This window comes from Hyposmocoma kahamanoa, unplaced genomic scaffold (assembly GCF_003589595.1).
Source record: "Hyposmocoma kahamanoa isolate Upper Pololo Valley unplaced genomic scaffold, ASM358959v1 88, whole genome shotgun sequence".
Classification (NCBI taxonomy): domain Eukaryota; kingdom Metazoa; phylum Arthropoda; class Insecta; order Lepidoptera; family Cosmopterigidae; genus Hyposmocoma; species Hyposmocoma kahamanoa.
In genome coordinates this window covers 16,484,464-16,502,333 of record NW_020654466.1, presented here as the reverse complement: position 1 = coordinate 16,502,333, position 17,870 = coordinate 16,484,464, and the positions used below count along the sequence as shown (strand labels likewise).

Below are 17,870 nucleotides of genomic sequence, written 5' to 3'. Positions count from 1 at the left end.
TATAATTTCATTAAAGTTATGTCATATATTTACGTGTGTAAATAATTCTTTAAACTGGTAATTAAAACTAAACCTAAAACGGCGCGATGTCATCTGTCAGCTCATTCATCCATTGTAGTGCAGAAAGAATGTGACTTGTTCGCTTTGTAATTATGTTTTTATAAAATTAGTGCTTAATAGACATCAAATGCAGTTTTAAATGATTTATCTACACTTAACGGAGTCTTTAGTTATTGTATTACATAAGAAAATAGATTGTGTTTATTGGTTTGAGTGTCGTTTAACAGGCCTAACAAATCGCCTTTATACAAAGAAAGCCGACGCTGCACGGACTGGCTCGGTAGTTTTGAGGTTTTGTACTGTAAATATTTGTTTGTTTTAATTTGAGGGGTAACGAAGGTTTTGGGAAAAAGATAAAGTTTTCGAATTATTGAGAATGTCGGGTCGTGTACGGAAGCAATCGGATTGCCCGGTGGGAAAGCAGGGCCCGATGCGGGCGACGTTACCGGTCAGTTCAGTGATGAAGCAGAGCGGCGGGCTAAAGAAGAACGCGAGCAACAGCCCGACGCTGTCGCCGACGAACGTGTGGCGGCGGATATCTCCCGATCACGCGTTGTCTGGTCAGCGAAGCCCTGGAGCTGTGAACTACAAAGGTTACCACCAACTTACATCATTTTTCATACTCCAAATTGTCGAAAATTTTATTCACAGTAGAAAAAATAGTAAAACCTTTTAAAGTCTATTTTTTTATTAGAATATTTATTTTTATTATATATTGGGTATCAAATTACTTGATTTCTAGCATAAAATGCCCTAATGAAACCTAAGTTACTTACATTTCATTTAATCATGTCATTGAAATGTTATTAAATTTCCCATTCTTTATAGCTTGGGTGTTAGGTAGCCTTCCAAATAACTTATTATTTGGAATCATCCTAATATATTGGTTGACACATACAGACACGCCTATTTAATATAATACTGTTCAATTTATTATTTGCTTTAAAGCATTTTTACACATAAAGAGCACATAATTATATTTTTAAACAATATTTATTATTTCATTTTTGGCTCGTACAATTAGCTTGCACAATAATGATACTTTCAATAAAATGTGTAAGTCACATACCTCAAAAAACTCAGTAGTTGCTTATGATGGAAAATCAACAACATCAAATTGTATTGGGTGTAATGCAAAACTGAATAGGTCCTGTAAAAACATACCAACAATTAAAATATAATAAAATAATCTACAACTTTTTACTGGTTAACATTAATTAGGTTGTTTTTGCTGCAGGTTATATAAGTTCTGTATTAAACTATGCTGGCATAAAGGCCTTTTTTTACTTTCCATAAAATTACAAGCAAAAATTCAGAAGAAAGAGTTAATGGACCTTTGTACTCATAAGGTTTTCCTTCTCTGAGTAGAATAATCAACAGGGATTGACATTACAAGGCTGACATGGACACCCATGTGTTACAGGTGTTATTAAAAACAAGATGAAAATAAAATTGGATTAAAATTGGATGAAGATATGTGTGTGATGTTAATTTTTATTTTGATACTTGTGCAGTTTGATAGACGCACAGGGACTAAAAACACACATTGCTCTTGTCTCATACATTTTTTCCTTAAATTTCAGGCAAAGGTCGTTTTGGCGTTTGCGTCATACGTCGCACGGCGTCTCTAGACACACTCTATCATAAAGGACAGTGGCCCAGGGACTATTATCTTCATGCTGGACAGTTGCAGGTTGATAAGTCCACACAGGTATGAAATAACAGTAAACAAGTGCAAATTCAAATTAGGAAAATTAAATTATATATTTGATCTTTGTGTAATAATGCATTCACAAGCTTATGTCTTTTGATTATATTTACAACAACCAGTCACTATAGCTGTTCAGTTATGTTTTAAATTGTCTTCATTGCATATTAGTAATCAATAACACTGGAGAGAGGCACGCTATCCATATCCGTATATCCATATTTCCATTATCCATATATGGTTTTGAACAAATTGGCTGCTGAATGCTTTTAAACAGCCAAAATATAGGGTTTTAATCCACCATGATCAAAAATAATCTCTCCGTGATTCTAACGGCGCCTGTAGGATATATGTAAAAGCTTACATGAACATTGATTTGTTATAAACACTTAGAGAACCACGTTTTTCGTCTAATTGACAGACTGACGATGGTGGTGGAGCGTCGGGCCGCTCGTCCCGTGGCTCTGAAGATGACAAGCTGGATAGGTTTCTCCGTAGCCGTTTACAGCGGCCGCACAAACCTTGCGCCTCGGGCGATTACTCCACCCATACAATGAGCCCAGGTTTTTGTAAGTATTATTGTTGCACTAAGGGCCTCTTCAAATCAGACGCAGAAACGCTGCATTGGTGCGACATCCGCGCGCTTTAGTAATTTTTAGTTCACTAATTGTGACTGCAATAGTGTCGCGCGCGTGTCATGACAGTTGCGCTTTTAAATTGTATGAAAATTAGTACTGGTGTGACTGCAGAGCCACTGTGGTGCCACTGCAGCGCTTCTATTAGTGTCTTATGACTAATGATTTCCTATTGGATGCTGGAATTGTGGCGTTAATTTTACTTTTGACATCAATATGCATGAATTATATATCAGAAGAATAAAATTACTTCAATTAAATTCCGCAACTTCGAGAAAGTTCACGTTTAAGTATAGGGAAGGAAAGTCAAGGAAGATGAAAGAAAGTGCCCTTCAGGTTGTACCATTTCATTCAAAGTTTGGTTACTTTGAACCATATGCCTCTAAAAACAAATAAAAAAAGGAATAAATCAAATCATATTACACTATTCTTGTTGTTTGTAGAGACATTATTATGTTCTTGTTATACCTACATAACTACCTGACAATTGCGAAATGTGAATATTGTTTAAGAAAGTTTACTCATCTGGTCATAAAGTTTTCACAAAATTATAATGCAATGTAAGACAATTTATATTAAATATATACTTTTTACTATGTTGGACTATAAGTTTCCCAAACAAGATGTTAGGATTCGTGTTATTGGACCCTTTGCCACTGCTACCTAGTAACTATTTAATACTATCCAATGAAATATAATTTAACGTCACCTAATGTCACTTGCAGGGTCTCGTTTCGGAAGCGGCAGCGTCCCGCTGCGGGCGGCGCGTTCTTCTGTGGAGGGTTTGAACCAGGAGATAGAGAAACTCGTGCTTTACCCGGCCAGCGGGACACAGACCCCGCATCTGGACAGACTTAGAGATAAAGTACGCTTACCATTACATTTAATGACTAATAAGTTCCTACCGATCTTGAAATGGTGGCGTTTTATCAATATAAGCAATCAATTTTATAAACTTCCACAAGATGACGAGCTGACCAAACTGATACTTTGTATTGCTACTGTGACAAACCACTAACTGTACCTGAAAAAGAACTTAAAACTAATTAGGACCTAATCTAACACTAAAACTGTACATTGTAATAATTATGTAACATAAACTAAATACTCATACATGTAAATACTTTATTTACGTCTAACAAATAGCATAAAAACTCTTCTTTTTCCTGCCCTTATCCCACGCCAGGTGGGGTTGGCATAACATATATTTTTCTTCTCTCCCCTATCAGCTGTCATTTTTATACTCACACCTTTCTTATCAATGTCATCTTTCACACAATCCATCCATCTTTTTTTTCGCCTTCCTTTCACCTTATATCCCTCCACATTCATACCTAGCACTCTTCTCGTCACATGACATTCTTCCCTCCGCATGACATGTCCATACCACGCTAACCTATTACTCCTCATCTTTTCCGTCACTGGCGCCACTTTCAAACTTCCCCTGATGTACTCATTCCTTATCTTAATCCTTTCTCGTCACTCCACACATCCATCTCAACATTGGCATTTCCGATACATGCACAGTTCGTTCATTTTCACTTTTCATCGTCCAACATTCTATCCATACAACCGGCAGGTCTAATCACGGTCTTGTAAATTCTCCCCTTTAGCTTAAGGGGAATAGCATAAAAACTAAGTAACAATAATTAACACTGTTTCCTGGTGCCTATCTACTGAAAACACTACAGCACGTTTAAAAGAGCATTTGTTGACTTACTTTTTATACAGTAACAGAAAAGGTGAAATGAAATGAAATAAAAAAAGTATTTCCTTAAAATATGGTGAACAAGAGATGGACCACAGTAGAGAGATAGAGCTCATATTTTACCGCACCTGGCATACAAAATTATGCTTATAGTGATTGAATGAATTCATTAGATTACAAATCAAGTTAGTAGACATGCAGGAAACATCCTTAATGTTCTAATTTTATGTCAATACATAGTCAATTTAATTAATAACAAAAATTATGAAAGTCAAACAATTACATAGTATTATAATATCAGTAGTAATTTATACGTCAATGTTTATTCAAGAAATTGGTGATACATAAGGTGTAGGCCTGGAACCCTGTTCATATACATCATATGATAATAGCTGTATGGAAACTTCTCCAGTCTTCCATTAATTCTTGAACAGTCAGCAGTACTGACTATTAAAGGATACAAGAAGGTTTGAAAAAAATTCAATATTTGTAGTATTAAATTGTTGTTAGCTTGTAAAATAGTTTAATTAAATGAATCGTATTCCAGGTAACTCCCGAAGGGCATAGAGCGCCGCTCGCGGAATTACTTCGGCGCTCCGTCAACACGCAAACACCACACGATCTTCACACTGCTCACTCGTCAGGTAATTTGAGTTTGTAATCGCACCTACCCCCTAACCATTTAATTTTAAATCAGTCTGAAGCTAAGTTTGAAATGTTAAGTCCTGTACATTTTTAAACACAATTGATTTCAGAAATTCAAACATGAGAATACCCATTTGGATGAACGTTCAAGTTGTTTAACGTTTTAAATATTTTAAATTTATCAGTACTAGAGTTTGATGCTTCTCTGGGCCACGCCTGGGTTATCCAGACCACTGCCAACCATATGGTTCAACTGAAAATCGAACCTGTCGGCTCTATGATTACTTTCAAGAGTACTGTATCGCACATACTGTAACCAAATACTATCGTAACTAAAAATTATGGAATTGAGAAAACAACGTAAAAATGAAAAAAACAAATATGGAATGAATTTTTAATTTTCAAATCGTGATTTCACAAATTCACATTTTTGAGTTACGACACTATTTGGTTTCGTGGGCGATCACTTACTACAGTGCCTCTACCATGACTTGACTGTTACAGTTGTCGCTAGCGACCGCGTAAATAACTTCCCAATTTTGTATGGCAAATTATACGGCGCCCCTAGCGGTTATGAGAAGTAACATTTTGTATATAAATATTTTACGCTGTCGCTAACGAGAACTATCACAGTAAACTCATAGTAGAGGCACTGTATTGAACATTGTATCAGAAATGTCCCTTTTGTGACTTTTCTATCTTCATCCAATATGGTTTTGTATTAAACCAATAATTTTATAATTATCACTGTAAATGTATATTAAAATTCCCATCGTATAAACGGTGATAAATTGTGGGTAGATCCACCTTCGCGAGGGTCATTCTCCAGTGACGGTTCCGCAGAGCTACTGGCCACAGGTCTATGAACAAACTTACCTTATAGACTACTCCCTTGTAAAGCATTGTACACACACAATGTTTGAACATCCCCAGCATGTTTTTTATTTCTTTTTTGAACGCTTATAGTAGGTAAGTGGTAACGTTACTACCGCTTATACTAAAAGGTTTTATTTTTAATGTAGCATATAGGGTAGCAACACTTTACATAAATATTATGCTGAGTTGGATTGTTGGCGTTAAAATTTAGCTTTAGAGTGATTGCACACGCCGAATTTAGCAGCGATGCAGTAGCGATACAGTCGCTAATCGCGTACCTTTACACTCGCGCGATTTTAAGCAGCGATGCAAGCACGCAGCTGCATCGATACAAACACGCGATTGCATCGCTACACTTGGGATTATAGGCGATTGCATCGATCGCAAGTGTAGCAACGCGTTTGCATCGCTGCTAAAAGCCGCCGTGTGTAACCACTCTTAGTTTTTATTTGCCATTGAGTGACTCGAGTAAAACGCTATTTATAACTTGAATGTCAATAACTACAAACCCACATGGTTTGCGGAGGGCGGGAGAAGAAAACTCTCGACCAATCACAATACCATGTAATCACGGGATGCCAAATTAACGTACATGATTTGTCGATAGCATCTTCCGAAGCCTAAGGCAGCGCGATGATTGGTCAAAAGTTCTTCTCATAGATGATGAAAGAGCAGAGTCAATGACATTTTAGTGATACATTGTACTGAAGAGTGTTGTTTTCTCAGGTGGTAGTGTGTGTTCGTCACCAGATCTGGATGGATCCAAGCTCGGAACATCGCCGCAAATAAATCGTTTCTTAGCCCGCGAACCCCCGGATGGTTGTGAAAAGGTATGTTAACAATTATAGGAATTTATGATGCGAAGAATGAGTATTTTATTACATTTTTTCGAATAAGTAGCATAGGCAATAATCAAGTTTTTATTTATGTGGTTCGGCGTAGCGTGGGCAGTTATATCCTGCTGATCCTTTTTCACTTAGCTTTCTAATGCTCGTGTACATTTCACCTCCATGTACGAGTAAGAAGAGTAGAACCGTTGGAAATTTGATATGCCAGATTCATATATGGATTTCGAAGTATTCTTATTGACTATTATTGTTTGAATTTTAGGTGAACTTAAAAGCCGGCGAAGGCGCATACGCAGAGTCTGTGTCCGTAATGAAGCCGGCAGTACCAGGCTTCACGCTGCGACCATCACTCGGTTCAGCCTTTCAGCCACTACAACCCGCGCCATCGTCACACTCCCCCTCTACTCCCCATTAATCCTCCTCTACTCCCCATTAATCCTCCTCTACTCCCCATTAATCCTCCTCTACTCCCTCCCTTTGTCTAGCTCAGCTGGGTGAACAAAATTGCCAACTAAACTTGGCAATCGGGAATAAACCCCAACTGAAATAAAGTTCATTATCCTTATTTCATTTGACGTAAGGTTGAAATGAAGGAAGTGATGTTCGATGAAATTTTCTCAATTGCCGATTTCGATATGGTAAGCTCTACATGTTCTTTATTGCATTATCTATTGGAAAGTCTGATATAATGATGGAAATGAAACTATATTTTCGGAATTAAATCGCGTATATTTGTTTTTTTTTTCCAAATAAACCAGCGGCTGCTGTCAGTTCTAGATCGACCGCGACAAATACGCACGATTTAGTACAGCAATTGTTTCATTTGTAACATATAGTTCCGATCTGATATAACGAGTTGAATTTTCATCATGGAGACCGTGTCACTTGTACAATACTGACATTTACTTCAAATGTAACACATCTGACCAATTTTGTTTGAACTTTTCGCCATCAAAAGTCCATACTGATGCGACCATTGCAGGATCCAGAACTTAAACATAACGTTCTATAGTTGCATTTGTTGGCAACTGATCGCCATAATGCAACATGAACAGCTTAGATGCTAAATTGTTCTTCTCGTCATAATGCAAAATGCAGCTAAGGAACACCCAGGTACAGGTCCCCTAATAAATAAACAATGAGCGTTTAATGTCTTTTAATGATTTAGAGTGCATGTAGCAATATATCTTCAGTATTTTGACTACCGATTTATAATTGCCGTTTCACGTTTACTAGAAACAAAATACTGAAATACCTTATCATATTTCACGTCATTTTATAGTTTTTATGTATATTGTACAGACTTATCACTAATTAGCTATAGGGCATGAAGGGCGAGATTTCTATGCGAAACGAGCAGTATGTCGCTCCCGCGCTAGTCGCGCTCTATTGTGCTAGCCCGCCTGATGTTGGTATAGAGACGACTAAAATATTTAGGTTGGAATGTAGTTCCAAGTTCAAATATACCTTAAGATTGACAAATTAGTCGTAAGTCATCTTTAACAGGTCACTGGAACATTGACATTAAAATTCAATAATACTATTTCAAGGTCCACCAGTAACTTGTCGCCAGCTTTTACTGCTACGTAATGTACAACCACTTTAGAAGTAGTGATAAACTTGTACAATATAATTAATGACTTCGTTTCCCTCTACCATTTACAATAACAAAAAAGACAATTCAATAATCCAACGTAACCTACATTTCCTTCACATCAATTAGTATATTGTCGTAGGGCACGCCCATTTCATTCCACCTACTTGTTCTTAAAATCTGCTGAGACAATAATGAATAATAAATACCTAATCTTTATTTAATTGTTATTACAAAATGGTTTGTTTGAGTTTAAACTTTTGTATTATTTGAATGATCGTCAATTTTCATTGATTGTGAGTGAGACTTAAGAATTTCTTTGTTTTAAAGTAAAACTGTGTTATAAAACAACCAAAGCTATTTAAATACAGCTCGCAACTAGATTGAATTTCTATCAGCTGTACTTTACTAACCAAAAACAAATCAAACATTCGACAATGTGAGCATAGTGTAACGATAATAACTCGTAACGAATGCGTTATTTAAATTTTAAATAGAACTTGTAAGGAAAAATATGTTTTTCTGTTTTGTCTTAAGTTATATTTTAGTTACATTTTGTATAACATACACTACTAAATCTGACATCATGACCGGTTATATACTTGATCTCATTTCATGTATTATAATTATGTACATAAATTTATATATCACAAAAGAAATGAAATTGAAACATTGTTTCATGGCTTATTTTATTATAATTCTCAATGTGATTATTATTATTTTTTTAACTTTAATATGAGGACATCGCCCTCGGACCAATGCTTAAAAGGCCTGAATATCATATGATCCAGGTAAACGTGTCGTTCAACTCGATTTTCTAATGGAAAGCTTTAAATTGCGGAATTTGATAGAAAATGTAAGACAACTGACTGAATTTTATAAACTTTACTCATACACTGATACAGGTATCTTGACAGTTTATAGGAGCTATGTAGTTCGTAATAAAGTGCCTCTTTTGACATAACTTCTATCCTTGTAAACCCCGTCTTGCGACGACGATATTGGTAATCTATCGTACATTCGGCAGTCCGGGAACAGAAAACGTCACCAATACCTGTATCAGGTATCATGGGTACACACGGTATTTGTTTTGTAACGTTCGTTTAGGGAAGATGGACCATGCCAGTTGGATCTCTCTTGGCCAAAATGCATTTTTATCATCGAGACTGATAACTAAGAATGTTCACAACCTACACAAAATAGATCTGCTTTCAAGTACGCAATTATTTTTTTAAAATTTTGTAAAAAAAAAAAATTCGATGGCAAATAAATATATTTTGGATGGCTCACCTTTGGATAAGAGTATTTTAAACCTTTCATTGCTCAAATCAAAATTTTATTAAGAGCCATACTTAAGATAGTCGCAGTTTTTTAGATATTGAATTTTGTGAATATCAGCGAAATGTATACTTAGTATGTATCTGATTAACAGAAAATGAATGTGATATTCTAAGTGAATCGTTTGAATATGTATGCTGATTGTGACGTAACAACTTTTGATACTGGTACTAGTGCTTTCGTATCTATCTATTGCGGCTTAAGAATGCGCTATATATAGCATACCATATTCACGAGTTGTGAAGTGTTTCAAAGGTGCTGAGTAGTGATTCTAGGTGTGTACAGTTATTGGCTTGGGACAGACGCGCGATGCAGGATTGTTTAGCTTCCGATCTAACCAGATAGTTAACGCGTTTCCACACGAGATTAAAAAAGCGATCAATACCACCAGCAAAAGATTCAGGAATTTTTGACATTGTACAAAATTATCTATTATAAATTTTTGAGCATTAATTCTTTTAATATTTCTAAATCTATAATTGATTTTAATTTAAAATTATTATAATTATACGCTGTGCAAAGATATAGATGCAAAAACCGAGCCAATATTAAAAATCCCAATTTCTGTGTAAATTATACCACTTATAAGTGCAAAATTTAACTTAGCTGTAATGTTAAAAGAATACATATTAGCCATCCGTACATATACAATATCAATGTTTCAAAAATGTCTGTCTATTAACACAAAGTGTACTTGATTACTGTGCTGTTGCTTCTACAGATGCTCTATAACTTCGGTATGAAGTGTTAGCTTAATATAGTTATGATTATTTGCCTTGCTACTGTCTGCTTCCATAAGCTTGTAGACTCCCACATCCAAACAATACTACATAATGCTTTACTAACATAGAGTTTATGTCACAGGTCCAGGTTGTAATTTAGGATTTAATATGTAAACTTCTCCCAATGTCGTTACCTAATATAAGTTTTAGTAAGTTGTAGCAAAGTGGCCCGAAATTTATTAGCTGTTAATAAACGTGTGCTATATGAAGGTCCCCTTACTATTATTTAAAATGTTCCACATTATGTGGATAATGGTTTCTACAGAAAAATGTCTTATATTGTGTGAATTTTCTAGTTGTTGGATGAAATTTTTTAATATATTGTAAGACACTTTTATGAAGGAATCTAAGTTTTTAAAAGTACATAAATATTTTTGTATGTTCAGGGTAGGATGTGAGAGATGTACCATAAAAGTAACTCGGATAGGACCTTAGATTTGATAATTCTTTTATAGATGGTTAATATTATTTTAAAGTTTGCTTTTAGATGAATGGATAAGTTTGTAATTTTTATTATGATATTAGATTAAATACTAACATTTAAACTAAACCAAAAGTGCCCATTGAGATAAGTTTATAATGGAGCAAGTCTTTTGTCTGGCACTTTGTTACCGAATAATGTTTAGGCGACAAAATTAGGGAATAAGTAAAAATTATCGAAGGATTGTTAAGTTTAAGTTATCTAAAATTGTTGAGGTTATTGATGAAAAAATGATTTAGTTTTTTGTACAATGTGGTGCTATACAAAAGGCTTGTTTATTTAGAGGCATTAATTAACATCAATATAATAGTATCTACTTTAAGTATTAATAAGGATGGTTTTTATTATAGTTTTGTTTCAGAGAAGAAATTCTAATTACTATTTTTGTTTCCAATATTTTATCACTTTGACCTGTTTTCACTGTAATGTATCTTGCTGTATTGCAGACATATCCAATATACAGACTGATTTAAAATATTCATTTTTCATTTATCTATCCTCAAATAGACCATTCTAGACTCAAAAAGAGCTGCCCCTGTAGCATGGCTACGCATGATAGTCGCGACATACGCGATAAAATTGAAATAAGCGCGCGCTATTTCAATTTTATCGCGCGTGTCGCGACCAACATGCGTAGCCATGCTACTGGGGCAGATGCGAAGATTTAAAAAAAAGAATTAATAAACATTCAAAAAATTTATTGAAATTCCATCTGATTATGAGGCAAACTTTCCAATTACAGCTTTTATGTTTAATGACATGAAAATACAAATTTTTGCTTTAATCAAAAGAAACTATTTACACATACATCCTCTTTTATAAAAATAGCAATCAAAATTTTCCTAAAAATTACTTCAATACTGCAAACTACGTTTTGTTTGTATATCATCTAAAAGTATTCTTAATTCTTCATCTTCAAATCGGCCTTCTAAAGATGGAATTAGAGCTTTCGCTTCTTCAGGTGTTTCTGGACATAAATTTGCTAAACTTGCCACTTCGAATTTATGCAGTTTCTTTGACTGTAGGAGGCTGTTGACAAATGATATCAATTTAGTTTAACTCTTAACTTACTGAAGTTAATTGGCCGTCCATAACAACCGGAAACTGGTCCATCTCAAATCTGCAACTACTGCAAATTAAAGAGTTAAATATGGTCTGATTCAGGTATGTTAGGTGCTGCGTAAACATGTGTCCTGTTGAATACAAGCAAAATAACGGAATATTTTGTTTTCTGATTAATTGACGTTTTACCTTTCCAGTGTCAATATATTTGTTTTGGACATATTTGCAAGTAGCGTCCATAACAGCTTTGCCATGCATTGTGGGTCATGTTACAATGTTAAGTAGTCATAAAATATAAAACTTCAGGGAAATCACTTACTTTCTAACTGCTGCTATAGTTTCCTTATTCTTAAACTTTTTAAACATGTTGGTATATGTAAGCGTCTTCATGAAGACTTCTGAGAATTCCTGCTCCTCTTCGGCCGACTCATTTTGAGCCTTTCTGTGTTCTAGCAGCATATCTACTTCCGATATGAGAAGTGTCTCTGCATTTTCGAATTCTGTAAGAATAGGTTACTTATTAAGGGCAGAGATCGATTAATTTCTAAGTGAGCAAAACTACCATTGTTCTGCCCACTGCACACACAACAGCAAAGAAGCATTCAATTTAAATGAGGAAAAACAGAAGTAATACAACATGCTTTATAAGATAAAACCATTGAATGCTAACTGCTAGCGTTTTCCTGAAAGTGAATAGACCTTTAGGGAACTGCAAATCTGCAGCATCTTCTTCTATAACGTCCTGTATAGGTCCAGACATGTCTAACACAAATTTTGTGTCGAAACTGCACGAAAAAATATTTATTTAAAGACAATATTTGAGCGCGTCCACAAAAATGCACATCTGTCACTGTCAATTTTCTTTTTTTTTAAATTTATTTATTTTGACTCTATGGAAGAATCTGTGTCGGTGACTATGTGTTGAGTATGTAATGGAAGAATTTTGAAAAAATCATATTTTCAGGAAAACAAAAGTTGAAATATTGTTCTTTTTCACTGTTGGAAAATCATTTTAAGTCTCGTTTTTCTGTGGCTTTTAGCTTCACAAGTTTTTTTTATAATTCACGTTAAATAAAACTCAAAAAATATTACTAAACGGAGAACATAATATTGGCTTTCAAAATTATATTTTTCTAATTTTTCCAATTTCTCGGGAATTTTTCCGGAAAAATGTCCACTACCTGAAATTCTGAAAATTACCCAACCCTATCACTACCACCACAAACCACAAAACCATCACCTTGTTGTTGGCTCCATCGTTTTCGCGAAGTAACTTCAACTTTTGACAGGTGTCAACGTCAAATGAGGAAAAATATCGGAAAAAATATTTATTTTTCTGAAAAATATGATTTTTTCATAATGGAAATTTTATCATGACCTAACACCAATAATTAACTATGAGATGAGTATTTAAAACTTAACGAAAAATTATAGTAAACATTTTTAGATTAGTCACAGTCATGCCTAGACTAATCGTCATCGACAACCTTCTTCACCTGTACATACATACATACAAAACTGCTATCCAGTTTTATTTCATTTCGTAAAATTAATTTTGAAGACTCCTGAAATTGTAATGAAACTTAGAAAGATATTACTCTCGGTCTTGGCTGTAAGGTGCACCAGCCTTTGCCTTTTCCAGGAATGGAAAAGTACTAAAAAGAAAAAGAAATACAATTTTTTGTATTAATCGGAAAATTTTTAAAATTTTATGAAATAAACACTAAATATTTTTTAAATTAAACAACATCAGACCATGTCTACCACTCCTGCTAAAAGTCCAGAGCGTTTGCACAGCTTCATACCTAAAGGTAAACATTCCAAACTTTTTGTAGTTAACAATTCGTTTTCTGAACACTTCGTATTTTTCAATTCTTCTGCAAGAATTCGAAATCTCATGTTTGTCGATAATAACATGAAACGTTATAATGCTCGTATCTATACAAAATTCGCAATCTAACCTAACCTAATTTTCTAATACAGAAACAACAACTCCTAACAAAAATACACCTGGAATATCAAAAACAGTGTTCACCCACATCTCCGACTTACACAGCTTACTTTCCGACTGGATACGTCTCCGAGATAAAGGTACTCGAATATGCAAGTCTATGTCAGCATTGAAACTGCACGAATTTACTGATGGATATTATCCACAAGCATTGACACCTCTTTCTGAGACGATAATGGATGTTTTGGAGGATTTAATGCGTAATGTTGAAGGTAAATTGGTTTATTCATTTCCTATACCATACTTATTGAATAGATTAGCCATATTATTAATTAAAGTTTGCTATGTATGTTTTTATTTTTGTTTGTGATAATGACATTAAATATTTTTCCACTCTTGCTTACTCTCCTGCTGTTAACTTTAATATCCACTGAACAATTTTAAATCATCGGCTAAATTTGAAAACCTCATAAGTCCAATTATATGTGATTAAATCTTAAAATATAGTTAGTATACCTTATTTGAATTATACAATAAAAGTACATTCATAGATAATGATAAATTTATTCAAATGTATATTTACAAAGAGCAACCCCTAGAGTTTCTTGCTCATTCTGTTTAAGGGAATCTGCGCTACGAATGAGCAGTAATCTTTAAGACGATTTCGAATTGACGAATTGACGAAGTGTAATTTGCTTACCTTTGAAATAAACATTATTTGACTTTGACTTTGATAGCTATATAATTATTTCTACTAATTCTGTTTTGTGTGCCTATTCACATTAATGAAAGTTACAAGGTTTTCAAATTTTGCCAATGGAATGTAAGAAATGCATATCAAGTAAACATTGACAGATCTTGTTCTGTTGCTCTGGCAATATTCGAAGAAAACTGTATAGCTTGATGTGCTGGTGATTGTCTACCTCATGATTGCAATAAATGCCTTGTAGGTACTTACGAAGCTGATCAATTTCCAGGTGTAGAAAAAATAGACAAACATTTACAGGCCCTATCCAAGTTACAGCCTTGTAACCAGCCAGTGATCTTCACCTGGTCTGCTAAACAGATATCAGACAATGTCTCCAAAATTTGTCAATCGCTGCAGAAAGAATTGAAGCTGAAACTGGTTATTACAGGTGGGTACAGTATATACTACTGAATTTGAATAATAATAATATTATATTGTTTATTGCAAAACATGTTGTTACATTTAGGTCTTATAGTAAGTAGTTGGTAAAGTATCAAACATGTACCCTGTAAGGCCACAGCAATGTCATTTTTAAGATATACAATTTTATTATCATTTATTATAATATTATTACAATGAAAATAAATAAATCTTTTATTACAAAATTTAAGAATCAAGTATTCATTAGACAAGAATGTCAATGACTGCACCTCTGCCACATTGTAGTTGTAGTGTCATTTCCTGTGTAAAGGAATTTTATTATTTTTATAAGACTTTCATTAAAAAGTTATTAGGCATCTTATAATTATTTTGATTATAGTGCAGCTTCGCAGAAATTGAGCTGCTACAAACGCAAAACTGCTCTGTGCTACACACAAGTATTCTTTTTGTGCATACTTTCACGATCAGCTTTCGGCTGCACACTGACACAGCTATCGACTTTACAGTACAACTGGGGTGCATGCAGTTGGAATGCAACTGGTGTGATTGTGTGGGGTAATGCAATTTAATATATTTCAGAAAACATAGCACACTGTCGTGATGAATACCTAATGGAAGTGTACGCAAGTGCATGGGAATTTGAAGCTTACTTCGATATAGAGTCCAGTTCCTATTTGTTTGCTGAAGTTGGAATAACAGGGATTTCATAGCACAAGAATACTTAAAACATATTGGACATTACAGAAGACTCACTTAAGTGAAACATGTTCATTGTTCTAGCCGATTGAAGTGTTTAAGTCAGTAGGTGTAAGTACATAATCTGTGATGAATTGATGTATTTTTGAATATTATATTTATTTATTAATGAAATAAAATGGTATAGTTAAAAATTGACTAGCATATTTTTTACTAGCATTATTCAGTATTATATTATATTAATTAACACTGATCATGTATTGCACTCAACATGTACGGAAATGCGTATTTTCTCTAAAATGTGTAATTTTTTATGCTCGTTGGGTTAATTTGAAAATGAGTATTTATGTGAATGAATTAGTGATGTAACGAGTCTGTTAAATAATCTATAATACTTATGACTAGTCAAAAGCGTACTGTGACTCTTTTTGGACTTTAGATCACTAATCTTGTAAGCGACATGGAATTAAATTTAAACCTTAAAGAGTAAGACCTCAAATGTTATAATTATTAATACAAAGATCGAACACTCAGAAAAAATTCCATGTTGAGTGTGTGTCCGTTACAAGAAATCAATGAAAGTTTTGTCACCCAGTTAGATACCTTTACAGCTACCAGGCCTGGCGAGAAATGTCAGAAATCAATTCAATAAAATATTTAAAATACAGTAAATAGCGACATCACTCGCCAAGGCTGGTAGCTGTAAAGGTATCTAAATGGGCGATAAAACTTTCATAGATTTCTCATAGATGGCGCTACGACTAAAAAGTCGTTGAAAAATCAGTTTGTTTCTAACCGACTTCAAAAAAGGTTCTCAAACAATAATAATAATAATGAAGTGCACACACTCATGGCCCCGCACTAGGGAAACCCTGTATCGCGGGTGCCATGGACACACACATCCACAATTTACACCTAAACTCACGAGAGAAATTAATGTAGGCCGTACAAATATTCAACCGACCCGGGAATCGAACCCGAAACCTCTACATGGCAGTCCATCATGGTAACTGAACGTGACTGAACGTCACGTAGTCAGTTAGCAATTTCTACTGTTTTATTTTTGTGTGTATGTTTCGCGATTACTCCGACATTTGTGAACCGATTTTGATGATTCTTTTTTTTGTTGAAAAGAGGGTACCCCAGTAGTGATCCTATTCAAATTTGAATAAAATACTCTACCTCTAAGATTAGTTACACACGGCGACTTCTAGCAGCGATGCAAACGCGCGTTCGTGAAACGTGCGATTGCATCGCTACACTTGCGATTTATGCGGGTTACGTATCAGTAGTCCGAAATGACATTTTCCAGAAATAACGTTTCATAACCTCGAAAGTAATTTTGAGAGAAAAATGTTTTTTTCTTTTAACTTAACCTAATCTAACCGAACCTAATCGTATCTTTGCGATAACCATTCAACATATCCTGAAAGAACAACTGTTTCGTTATAATTCGGTGTAACGAAAATTCGAACAAACGTTATTTCCGACAAAAAAATATTCAACTTTAGATGGATACGATAGGTTACCATTTATAGGTGATACAATCGCGTGAGCAATCGCTTATAAATAATAATAATAATAATAATAACTTTATTTACAAATACTAAAAAAATAATTACAGTAATATGTTTTAAGTAATTGATTGGTTGCTAACCAGCCAGGCAACATCCAGACCCCACAAAAGGATTCAACCTGTGTTAGCGGATAGTACTGCTGCCACCACGGCGGGAAAGCATCAATCTTAGTTGTAACAAACAAATGGCTTAAAAGTAAACTAAATAAAACTCTGTAGTCCCAAAACTAGTACAATAAGACTGTTCTTTTGGGAAGATGTATGTATCGATGTATCGATGCAATCGCGCGTTTGTATCGATGCAGTCGCGCGTTTGCATCGCTGCCTTAAGTAGCGCGTGTGTGTAAAGGTAGACGATTAGCTACTGCATCGCGTTTGCATCGCTGCTAAAAGTCACCGTACGTTAACTCTCTATGGATTGTAAACTAGAGGGTGAATTCGGTTAATTGAATTTCACTCATTTTGCAGTTAACCGATTTCAATAAAACATGGCACAGATGTAATTGCAATGAAGATAAAATGTTATGGTGACCTAGCGCTGGTATTTTGATGGAAATGACATGAGACAACTCCTTAACAGTGTGTTTGGGCTCGGCTAGGCCTTTCATATGCGTTTCGGTTATCGTTGAGGAGATCGCGGTAATGAACATAGCGAAAGCCGATAAGATTTTGGGGTCGGTTTTTCTTTGTCTGTTTTTTTTTATTTTTTTATTATTTTTTTTATATAATACCAAGTGATGGGGTGAAAAAGTCGCGTGTCGCGCTCTTGGTGGGCAGCGAC

At 34.7% G+C, this 17,870-nt stretch overlaps 3 protein-coding genes across 4 annotated transcripts; 2 read left to right on the top strand and 1 right to left on the bottom strand.

The window, feature by feature from the left end:
• Window positions 1-266: 266 nt before the first annotated feature.
• LOC113235786 (protein FAM117B-like) lies at window positions 267-11,215 on the top strand. 2 transcript variants are annotated; one of them, XM_026471687.1, is made up of 8 exons: window positions 267-653; window positions 1,644-1,771; window positions 2,190-2,337; window positions 3,129-3,268; window positions 4,659-4,755; window positions 5,558-5,614; window positions 6,359-6,462; window positions 6,743-11,215. In XM_026471687.1, the coding sequence occupies exons 1-8, from the start codon at window positions 437-439 to the stop codon at window positions 6,893-6,895; spliced, it is 1,044 nt and encodes a 347-aa protein (XP_026327472.1). In that variant the 5' UTR covers window positions 267-436; the 3' UTR covers window positions 6,896-11,215. The 2 variants fall into 2 exon arrangements, with proteins under 2 accessions (XP_026327472.1, XP_026327473.1); XM_026471688.1 differs by lacking the exon at window positions 5,558-5,614.
• A 176-nt stretch (window positions 11,216-11,391) lies between these two features.
• Window positions 11,392-12,564, bottom strand: LOC113236017 (DNA-directed RNA polymerase II subunit Rpb4). The gene is made up of 3 exons (XM_026471949.1): window positions 12,437-12,564; window positions 12,057-12,237; window positions 11,392-11,704 (listed from the first exon to the last, which is right to left on the bottom strand). Exons 1-3 carry the CDS (start codon window positions 12,495-12,497, stop codon window positions 11,530-11,532), a joined length of 417 nt encoding a protein of 138 aa, XP_026327734.1. The 5' UTR covers window positions 12,498-12,564; the 3' UTR covers window positions 11,392-11,529.
• Window positions 12,565-13,466: 902 nt separating this feature from the next.
• LOC113236019 (cyclin-dependent kinase 2-interacting protein-like) lies at window positions 13,467-15,687 on the top strand. Its single transcript, XM_026471950.1, has 4 exons — window positions 13,467-13,548; window positions 13,721-13,960; window positions 14,666-14,824; window positions 15,397-15,687. Exons 1-4 carry the CDS (start codon window positions 13,494-13,496, stop codon window positions 15,525-15,527), a joined length of 585 nt encoding a protein of 194 aa, XP_026327735.1. The 5' UTR covers window positions 13,467-13,493; the 3' UTR covers window positions 15,528-15,687.
• The last annotated feature ends 2,183 nt before the right edge of the window (window positions 15,688-17,870 follow it).